The sequence below is a fragment of the Rhincodon typus genome, chromosome 26 (genome assembly GCF_021869965.1).
Source record: "Rhincodon typus isolate 14 chromosome 26, sRhiTyp1.1, whole genome shotgun sequence".
Classification (NCBI taxonomy): domain Eukaryota; kingdom Metazoa; phylum Chordata; class Chondrichthyes; order Orectolobiformes; family Rhincodontidae; genus Rhincodon; species Rhincodon typus.
The window spans coordinates 36,013,436-36,024,783 of NC_063357.1; the positions used below are offsets into that span (position 1 = coordinate 36,013,436).

The 11,348-nt window shown below is 41.3% G+C and overlaps 1 protein-coding gene across 1 annotated transcript; it reads right to left on the minus strand.

Moving 5' to 3' along the window:
- Positions 1-2,917: 2,917 nt before the first annotated feature.
- Positions 2,918-10,167, minus strand: LOC125486145 (P2Y purinoceptor 1-like). The gene is made up of 2 exons (XM_048612560.1): positions 10,083-10,167; positions 2,918-3,948 (listed from the first exon to the last, which is right to left on the minus strand). The coding sequence occupies exon 2, from the start codon at positions 3,927-3,929 to the stop codon at positions 2,949-2,951; it is 981 nt and encodes a 326-aa protein (XP_048468517.1). The 5' UTR covers positions 3,930-3,948; positions 10,083-10,167; the 3' UTR covers positions 2,918-2,948.
- Between the last annotated feature and the right edge of the window lie 1,181 nt (positions 10,168-11,348).

Below are 11,348 nucleotides of genomic sequence, written 5' to 3' on the forward strand. Positions count from 1 at the left end.
TAGGAGCAGAAAGCCTTTCTGCTCCTATGATGCTGCTTGGCCTGCTGTGTTCATCCAGCCCTGCACCTTGTTGTCTCGGATTCTCCAGCATCTGCAGTTCCTACTATCTCTGATCGCATTTATTCTATTCTTGGGCAGGAGGCTAGGATTTCCTGGGATAAAACAGAAAACATCAGAGCAACTCAACAGTCTAGCATCATCTGTGGAGAGATAAACAGAATTAACATTTCTCCACAGACACTGCCAGACCTGCTGAGTTTCTCCAGCATTTCCTCTCTCTTTGTTTCAGATTCCCAGCATCTGTAGTGTTTACTTTTATTTATGGGATTTCCTGAGTGTAGCTCTCACTGTATTTGCTCATGACAGTATTTATAAGCAAGTATTGTTGTTGCTGTGCAGGGGAGATTGATGGTTGAGGAAAGAATCGCTGTGAGTCTGACCAGGCTCTGTTAGAATGAAATGCTTTAGATAGTTGGATTGGAGTTTGGGAACTGATGGGGTTGAACTTCGAGTTAGTCACAGAAATGATCATCAAGATCAGCCCAAGCTGACAGATGGAAATCAAGCTGTCAGAAATGGAGACGAGTCTGACCAAATCTAGCTCCTCATTCAATTTTCTTCAAATCCTCCATTGTCTTATACTTTTTAAATAAGTTTCAACTGCAAAGTTCCAGATGACAGACTTGTATTAACTCGATTTGTATTCCCTTCTGTTTAAAACATTGGGAGCTGATGTAACTGACGTGTTTCAAATTTTACAAGGATTTGATAGAGCAGACACATGGGAGTACTATCCAACCACACATTCCCCTCCAAGTCGTACAGCATCCTGACTTGGAACTAAATCACCATTCCTTCACTGCCACTTGGTCAAGTTCCTGCAACACCTTTCCAAACAGTGCTGCAAGTGTACCTACCCTGAGGAGTGCAGTGGTTCAAATAGTTTTCCCAAGGGCAATTAGGGATGGGCAATAAATGCAGCACCCATGTAGAGTCATACAGTGCGGAAACAGAATCTTTGGTGCAACCAGTTCCTGTAAACTGAACTAGTCCCACTTGCCTGCTCCTGCTTCATAGCCCTCCAAATTCTTCCTACTCGTGCACTTAGATAAGTGTCTTTTAAATGTTATAACTGCCCACATCCACCACTTCCTCAGAAAGTTCATTTCACATGTGAACCACACACTATGTTAAAAAAAAAAAAAACTTGCGTCTCCTGTCATTTTTAAATGTCTCTCCTCTCACCTTTAAAAATGTACCCCCTTGTCTTGAAATCCCCCATCCTAGGGAAAAGATGACAACAACCATTAACTCTATCTGTACCTCTCATTAAACTTCTATCAGGTCACCTCTCAACCTCCTATGCTCCAGTGAAAATAATCCCAGCCTTCCTTTATAACTCAAACCTTCCATAACTAGCAACATCCTGGTAAATCTGTTCTGAATCCTCTCCAGCTTAATAATATACTTCCTGAAAGAATTTTTAAAAATTCTTAAAATTAGAACTAGGTTATTTAAGAGTGTCATTAGGAAATAATTTTAGTTATTTCACTAATGGTGCAGGGTTCAGACTTTTTCTGAGGAAGAGTCATTTTGGATTGAAATATTAACTCTGTTTCTCTCTCTGCAGATGCTGCCAGACCTTTTGAGTTTCGCCAGCATTCTCTGTGCTTGTTTCAGACTTTTTCTCCCGCTTTCTGAAACTTGTTTGAAATCTTCTGATCTCTGCTCCATTTAAAATCTTCTCAAAGCTGTTCTTTTTCAGCAAAGCATTCACCTGAGCATCCTAATCCTTTTATACAGTAGCTTGGAGTGTTTACTGGTGTTCCTTTTGTCTTTTACAACTAGCCCTGAATGCTACATTGTCTAGTCTATATTAAAAAGACTACATCACTGAATTGTGAGACAACAAGGTGCAGGGCTGGATGAACACAGCAGGCCAAGCAGCATCATAGGAGCAGAGAGGCTGACGTTTCGGGCCTAGACCCTTCATCGGCAGAGAGGCTGACGTTTCGGGCCTAGACCCTTCATCGGCAGAGAGGCTGACGTTTCGGGCCTAGACCCTGCACCTTGTTGTCTCGGATTCTCCAGCATCTGCAGTTCCTACTATCACTGAATAGTGCTTTTTTCTTTCATATTTAATCAGTAGGATGCTTGATTTCGCCTGATTGTTAATGAGACAATATTAACATGATCTTTTCAGGTCAGATAACTTTGAAGGACCATGATGGTTTGGAAACATGCTTTGTATGGATACACAAACAAAAGTAACTTCAGAAACATATTTCAAAAACAACAGTTTCCTTGGGAGGTACATGGTGGCTCAGTGGTTAGCACTGCTGCCTCATAGCGCCAGGGACCCGGGTTCAATTCCACTCTCAGGCGACTGTCTGTGTGGAGTTTGCACATTCTCCCCATGTCTGAGTTGGTTTCCTCTGTGTGCTTCGGTTTCCTCTGTGTGCTTCGGTTTCCTCCCACAGTCCAAAGATGTGCAGGTTAGGTCGGGGGGAGCTGTGGGGAAAGTGTAGAGGAGTTGGACTGTGGGATGCTCTTCAATGGATCGCTGTGGACTTGATGGGCTGAATGGCCTGCTTCCATGCTGTAGGGACTCTATGATTCACTGGACATACACTGTCACAAAATCAAGCTGAAAATTTCTTTAGCAGTTTTGTGAAGAGCTTACATATAAAATGAATCAAAATACATTTTTAAGAGACTTTCCAAAGCAAGGCATAATTTTGAAGCATTATGAGGCAAATACACCAATAATGTTGCAAAATGCTGCAAAATGTTGCAAAAAGTAAATGAGAATAGATAGTTAATGTGAGACTTTACTCACACATTTGACCTGTGTAATGTTCTGATATTGGTGCAATGATTACAGTCCTTTGAAGTGAATTGGTACCATACCAGCAAATTTCAAATCCATGGGTATTTATTTCAATGTGTCACCCTTTTGACTCCCTGTCAGACTGGCTACTACTGAAGGTTATAGGGAGCGACTTACAAAAGGCACAGCCTTTGATGGCACTGATGAGCTTTGCCCTGTACTTAGTGCCGGCATAAAAGTACACAATGGGATCCAAGACGTTGTTGAGATAAAGGGTTAGAACACCAGCGTAGTAAAGTACTCCAAGTTTTTGTTGAAGTTTGCAGTTGCTGCGATCCACAGTGGACAAGGTGAGACGCATTGCATTTACAGGCAGAAAACATATAACAAAGATGCACAACACTATTATGACCATCTTGATAGCATGTTGACCTTTTTGAGACTGGGATATTAATGTAGAATTGGCCAATTTCCTGTGGATGAGTAATGTGGAGACAAGCAGGGATACAAATGGAATCACAAAGCTCAGAAGAAACAAAACAATTGTGGAAGAGTGGAATTGCTTCTGAACATTTGGTTGATTAAAACTCATACAATGCAGTTTACCATCCATTTCAAAAACACTGACCGTGCTAAAGGATGGACTCATAAGCCCACCAGCTAACAACCAGATCAAGACACTAAGCACAATGGCCCATTTCTTTGTAATTCTGTTCTGGGACTGGACAGGTCTAACAATCATGTAACACCGATAGTTGCAAATACAGGTTAGGAAGAAGACACTTGCCAATATGATGAAATAGATGAGGAACGTTTGAAGTTTGCACATAAAGTTTCCAAATATCCAATGATTGTTGTTAGCGTGGTAAGTGATTACGACAGGATAGGTCAGTGAGAAAAGCAGGTCTCCGAGACAAAGATTCAGCATCAAAATATCAAGTGGAGTCTTTTTCTTTACATGAAAGCAGAATGTCCATAGGGCAAGACTGTTCAAGCTTGCAGCAAAAATAAAGAGGATTGTAAGTGCTGGAGGCATCATTATTGTGAGAAATGTTTCATCCAACAGACATGTGCCATTAATTGCAGATGAATTGATCATTTCCTCAGCAGGAGTTGACCTAGAAATAAAAGAATAGGAGTCATAGAGTCATAGACTTATACAGCACGGAAACAGAACCTTCAGTCCAACTCGTCCATGCCAACTGGATATTCTAAGTTAATCTAGTCCCATTTGCCAGCATTTGGCCCATATCTCTCTAAACCCTTCCTATACATGTACCTATCCTCATACCTTTTAACTGTTGTAATTGTACCAGCCTCCACCACTTCCTGTGGCAGCTCATTCCATACATGCACCACCCTCTGCGTGAAAAAGTTGCCCCTTGTGTTCCCTTATAAATCTTTCCCCTCTTACCTTAATGCTCTCTAGTTTTGGTCTCCCCTACTCTGGAAAAAAGACTTTGGCAGTTCACCCTATCCAGGCCACTCATGGTTTTATAAACCTCTATAAGTTTACCCCCTCAGTGTCCAACGCTCCAGGGAAAACAGCCCCAGCCTATTCAACCTCTCTTTATACCTCAAACCCTCCAACCCTGGCAACATCCTTGTAAATCTTTTCTGCACCCTTTCAAGTTTCACAACATCCTTCCTATTGCAGGGAGACCAGAATTGCGTGCAGAGTCATTTATTACATCAGAATATCAGCCTCTAAACTGACTACCTCACAACGAAACTCTCTGCTGGTTGGAGTCATACCTAGTACAAAGGAAGATGGTTGTGGTTGTTGGAGCTTAGTTCCAGGATGTCATTTTTGGAGTTTTCCACAAGAGTCAAAGAGGTGGTCAACCAGAATCTTCCCTTTTGAATCCTTGCTGATTGCAATCAACTGTTTTTGTAGCACCGATGGTTCTCTGGTTTACTCCAGATAATCAACATCATTGTCTTACAGGAGTGGAACTAAGACTTATGGCTCTGTAGTTGCTTGTGATCCCTTTTGGGGTCACCATCATGGTTTAGTGGTGAGCACTGCTGCCTCACAGCACCTGGGACCAAGATTCGATTCCAGCCTCAGGTGACTGATTGTGTGGAGTTTGCACGTTTGCCCTGGGTCTGCTTGGGTTTCCTCTGGGTGCTCCAGTTTCCTCCTGTTATGAAGCAGAGGTCGCCCCCCCCGATAACTAAAACCGAAACACCCAGAGAAACTCACCTCCACTCATCTGTTAAAGGAAGTGTGAAAAGTGGTATAACCTGCCACTCACACCCCCCAATCTGTTATAAAGGAGAGGTTAAATGAAATGAACTCCTGACAATCACTTTATAAGCAACAAGTAACAATATATTTATCTAACTCTAACAGTGAACAAATTAACATAACTTCTAACAAACTGAACAATTCCTCCTTAACTACTAACTATTCCTGAATAAAACAAAATTCTAATGGTATGCTGTTCCAATAGATATAAATCCAACTTATATAAAACAAATTCATGAAAAAAAATTAAAACTTAGTCTCTCGAAATTACAGCCAACTTCTTCCAGAATGCTCCACCTTCTCTGCTGATCCTCAGGCTGGAACACCTTTCTCTGCTGAATTCTTGTGTCAAGAATATCAGCTAATACTGCTGCTACACCTTTATTTAGATGATGGTTAGTCTGAGAGCTTAGAGAATTCTGTGAGAGACAGTGATTTTCTCTTTAGAGCTGCTGGTTGTTAACTCTAATAGATGGCAGTTGCTCTCATACCAATTTTCAAATGCCCTCTTGTTTTATACCCTTGATGACTATAATAGGATTGGTCCTAAGTTGTCAAAACCATCAGATTTAAATTTTCAAGAACTCTGTGCATCTGCTGCTGCCTGCAGATATTCCTTTTATATTCCTTTTACTCTCTAAGCTTTAAAAAATACACATCATCTTTTAAAGGAACCATACACTCTTTTCCCCCCTCCCCTATCATTTTACAAGCATCAATTACTCTACCCAACTTCACAACACCCCCCACAGTCCAAAGATGTGCAGATTGGGTGGATTAGCCATGCTAAATTGCCCATCGTGTCTGGAAGTATGCAAGCTAGGTGGGTTAGCCATGGGAAATGCAGGGTTATAGGGATAGGATAGGGAGCAGGATTTGGTTGGGATATTCTTTGGAGGGTCGGTGCAGACTCAATGGGCTGAATGGCCTATTTCTGCATGTAGAGATTCTGTGATTTTTGAATATGGGTAACATGTTAATCTGTTTTCCATTTGCTGGTAACTCAGTGGCTGATTTGTGATGCAAAGTGATGCTAACAGTGTGGGATCAATTCCCCAAATGACAGATTCCCATAAAGAATTCTCCTTCTCAATCTCTCCCCTTGCATGAGGCATGGTGACACTTGAGTGAAACCATCACTCTCTTTCTCTAAAGAGAGAGCAGTGCTGTGGACTGGTAAAACTATGGCAGTTTGCTTTAATGCGTATCCATTGACTGGTGTATAATGATTGCCAGTGCCTAAAACATCTCTTCCCTTGTCTATCTTTGTCATGATTTATTTGTTTTGCAACCAATTAGCCCATCTTGAAATTCCATCTCACTAATTGTTAGTTTTCTGATTACACTTAAGTGTAGCTTTGTCAGAGGAGGATCTTCTACTCAGGTGAGATATTTGTATCATCGATAGCTACCGGTGAGGTGCTGGGTGATTGGAGGTTCTCTAACGTGGTGCCACTATTTAGGAAAGGTGGTAAGGAAAAGCCAGGGAACTATAGACCAATGAGCCTGACATCGGTGGTGGGGCAAGTTGTTGGAGGAAATCTTGAGGGACAGGATTTACTTATTTGGAAAGGTAAGGACTGATTAGGGATAGTCAACATGACTTTGTATGTGGGAAATCATGTCTCACTAACTGATTGAGGTTTTGAAGAAGTAACAAAGAGGATTGATGAGGGCAGAGCAGTGGACGTGGTCTATATGGACTTCAGTAAAGCATTCAACAAAGTTCCACATGGTAGACTGGTTAGTGAGGTCAGATCACATGGAATACAGGGAGAACCAGCTATTTGGATATGGAACTGGCTGGAAGCTAGAAGACAGAGGGTGATGGTGGAAGGTTGCTTTTCAGCCTGGAGGCCTGTGACCAGCAGTGTGCCACAAGGATCGATGCTGGGTCCACTGCTTTTTATCATTTATATCAATGATCTGGATGTGAACATAGGAGGTATGGTTAGTAGGTTTGCAGATGACAACAAAATTGGAAGTGTAGTGGACAGCGAACATGGTTACCTCAGAGTACATCAGGATCTTGATTAGATGGGCCAATGGGCTGAGGAATGACAGATGGAGTTTAGATAAATGTGAGGTGGTGCATTTGGAAAGGCAAGTCAGGGCAGGATTTATACACTTAATGGTAAGGTCCTGGGGAATGTTGCTGAACAAAGAAACCTTGGAGTGCAGGTGCATAATTCATTGAAAGTGGAGTCGCAGGTAGACAGGGTAGTAAAGGCGGTGATTGCTACGCTTCCCTTTATTGGTCAGTACGTTGAGTGTAGGTGTTGGGAGGTCATGTTGTGGGTGTACGTGACATTCGTTAGGCCACTTTTGGAATGCTGTATGCAGTTCTGGGCTTCCTGTTATACGAAGGATGTTGTGGAACTTGAAAGGGTTCAAAAAAGATTTATAAGGATGTTGCCAGGGTTGGAGGGTTTGAGCTACACAGAGAGAATGAATAGGCTCGGGCTATTTTCCCTGGAGCATTGGAGGCTGAGGAGTGACCTTATAGAGATTCATAAAATCATGATGGGCATGGATAGGATGAATAGACAGGTCTTTTTCCTGGGGTGGGGTCTCCAAAACTAGACAGCATAGGTTTAAGGTGAGAGGGGAAAGATTTAAAAGGGACCAAAAGGGCAACTTTTTCATGCAGAGGGTGGTGCGTGTATGGAATGAGCTGCCAGAGGAAGTGGTGGAGGCTGGTCAATTTCAACATTTAAAAGGCATCTAATTGGATATATCAATAGGAAGGGTTTAGAGGGATAAAGACCAAATGCTGGCAAATGGGACGAGATTATTTTAGGATATCTTGTCAGCATGGATGAGTTGGACTGAAGGGTCTGTTTCCATGTTACACAGCTCTATGACTCAAAAGTCTTTCCTGATGAATATTCATGAACTTGTCATTCAGTGTATTTACATCTTCACGATCGTTCAACATTTTTTTTTGGTTCTCGTGATTTCTTTGGGTCATGGGCCTGAAATGTCTCTTTCTGTTTACAGTTTGCCTCTGCTGCTTAGCTTACTCCAGAATATTATTGTTTTCATCCCAATGAGGCTCTTTTCCTTCTTCCCTGTGGACATTAGTTTCTCTTCATCTTTTTGAAGTTGTTTAATGTGCTTAGGGTCATGTTTTCCTATTTTCTTACCCTAGCTTTTTGGTTCCGGGAAATGCAGTTATTCCTTTGTCTGGCCCAGACTATCTTTTTCCCCATGTTTCCCCACTTTCAACAAATGTAATTATTCCCTTTAAAAAGCTAGATGTCAGGTTGTTAAGTATTTCTAGCACCATGCAGTTATAAAACATTATCGTGCTATAGTCACTACCCTTCAGGGCTGCTGTAAATTTCTTTTCGTTTGTACTTTCTGAGTTTTAATGAATCGGACTGAGCGTTAGCTTACAACTCGCTCATCACACTGGCTATTAACCATGATAACAATAAGCAGGTGTGCCACGTCATTAGCCCCAACATGGGTAACATACTGCCATCTGTCTCCTTCAGTACCCTTTTAATCTTTCCTCAATAGATTCTGCCCTAACTCCAGCACTTCAAGCTGATAGTATTCTTCCTATGACACCATTTCCTGAGGATTTTCATAAGCAATAAATAAACTATGTATGAATCACTCTGGGACATAGCTTTGATAACCAATCTCTTTTTCCGGGCTCTGGTTTTCTGGACATTTGTACCTCTGGGACATTATTACCTTCTTTTATGTTTGGCAGTGTCTGATACCTGTTTGCTGAATGCCCTTGGGTTTTTCCTTGCGATTTCCAATGTTGCTTCCTTTGCTTAATCCACCCGGTATCCCTGTTCCTTCTCTTTTCTCAGTGCTCGTCCCTCTGTCATGGTAACACAGTTCCTAGTTGCACTGCCCTCCATCTGTAATCCCTCATGGTTCATTCACCAGTGAGGCCTGACTCCAACCTGGCAATATCATTTTACCTCATTTACTGAATCGATACTACCCAGGGCTTGAAACATTCTCCTTTCCTCTGTCAGTCCACAAGTTCCCGCACTTTGCTGTAATCTTACTGATTGACAGTTTCCACATTTGTTCATCCTTCCATTGTATCTGATACTCTTATTTGAACATCCTATAGAAAATACAACTCACAATCTTCATCTTACATTATATGCTGTCTCAGCCATTTCCTTTCAATATACTCTTCCCGTCTTCTTTTGGTTTGACTTCCATCGTCTGAGTCTTTCCTTTTAATTATCACATCTTTCTATTGGCTTGTCCTAGTGGGAACATTTGGTGATCTAATTAGAGCCATAGAGATATACAGCATGGAAACAGACCCTTCAGTCCAACTTGTCCATGCCAACCAGATATTCTACATTAACCTGGTCCCATTTGCCACGATTTGGTCCATATCCAGCTAAACCCTTCCTATTCATAAACACATGCAGATGCCTTTTAAATGTTGTAATTATACCAGCCTCCACTTCCTCTGGCAGCTCATTCCATACACACACCACCATCTGCGTGAAAAAGTAGCCTCTTAGGTTCCTTTTGAATCTTTCCCCTCTCACCTTAAACCTAATTTTGGACTCCCCTAACATGGCCAGATGACCTTGTCTATTCCCCCTATCCATGCCCCTTATGATTTTATAAACCTCTATAAGGTCAGCCTTCAGCTTCCCACGCTCCAGGGAAAATAGCCCCAGCCTATTCAGCCCCTCCCTTAGCTTAAACCCTCCAACCCTGGCAACTTTCTTGTAAATCTTTTCTGGATCGTTTCAAGTTCAGCGAATTCTTTCCTTTAGGATTACAAATGCTGCTTTAAATCTACTTTCACCCTTGGTTCCCTTTCAAGAATTGGCTTCCCTAATTCAGCACAAACTAACATTTGCACTTGGTTCTGTCGTTTGAAAGCACTTCCAGTCCCATCTAAATACCAAACAGCTCGGAACGTCTGATCAATTCTTTAGCGATTTACTTTTCCCTTTTGGTTTTACAGATACTCATAGAATTGTACAAAACAAAACCACTTACTTGCTGGACAATATCTCAGTCTTCTTCAACTTGCAGTCAGGGAATGGTACTGCGTCCTGTGAGCGTGTGTATCAAGGCTTGTTTCACAATTGTTACTATTCCTAGGCACTGTTGAAACTTCTAAAAAAAAATTTCACAAATGGAAATCTGGTGTATACGCAACTCACCAGTTGAAAATAATGGTCTGTAAATTAACTAATTTAAATCAAGCAGCAACTCAGTATGTACCTGAATAATTCAAAATTAGTTGGACGTTATAAATGGAATTTTCCATTGCTGCATTAACATAGTTCTTGGGAAAAGAATTGGAAAAAGCCTTTTGAGCCTGGTTGTGGTCTCATCTCCAGGTTTCACCCCCATCCCCATAACCCCCATACTGCAATTCCCTTGTCTGTCAAAGATCTAACCAAATCAACATGAATAAATTTAAAGAGGCTGTCTCCATGACTTTCTGAGGAAGAGGATTCCACCCTCTGGGGAAAGAAAGATTTCTTCTCATCTCTGGCTTAAATGGGAGATTTCATATTCTCAAACTATATCCCACAGCTTTTGTCCCCCTTGCTAGGAATTCACTCTGTCCAGTTTCCTCAAGATCTTTTATGTTTGACTGTGATCATCTTTCACTGGGGGAAATGATGGCCTAATAGTATTATCACTAGATTATTCATTCAGAAATTTGGATTATGCTCTGTACAACTGCAGAAAAATTTCCCTATTTTTATATTTCATTATCTTTATATTCCTTACAACAAACTACGATTGCCTTCCTAATCACTTGCTGTATCTGCTTACCATTTTTATATAGTTTGGGTACCAGGGCATAAGATTGTAAGAAATAGGAGCAGGAGTAGGCCATCTGGCCCCTCGAGCCTGCTCCACCATTCAATAAGATCATGGCTGATCTTTTCATGGACTCAGCTCCACTTACCCACCCTCTCACCATAACCCTTAGTTCCCTTACCATTCAAAAGTCTATCTATCTTTGCTTAAAAACATTCAACATAAGAACATAAGAAATAGATTCTGCAATCTCTCGCTAGTTAAATAATATTGTGCCTTCATTTCTTTTTTAAATACCTCATCTACCCCCAAATTGCAAGAAGTTCAGAATTTATTTCAGATTCTTGCTAAGTAACTTTATGTTTAACCCAACCGAGTATATTTTTTTCTATTGTATTCATTAAGCAGTACAGTCAGTTGAGGTAGCATAGTAGCAAAGTTACTTAGAGCTGGTGAATCCCCAGGTGTGGACTGATGTATTTACTT

Bases quoted from the DNA above. Each gene is read 5' to 3' on its own strand.
- LOC125486145 (XM_048612560.1), bottom strand. From the start codon at position 3,929: ATGATCAATTCATCTGCAATTAATGGCACATGTCTGTTGGATGAAACA.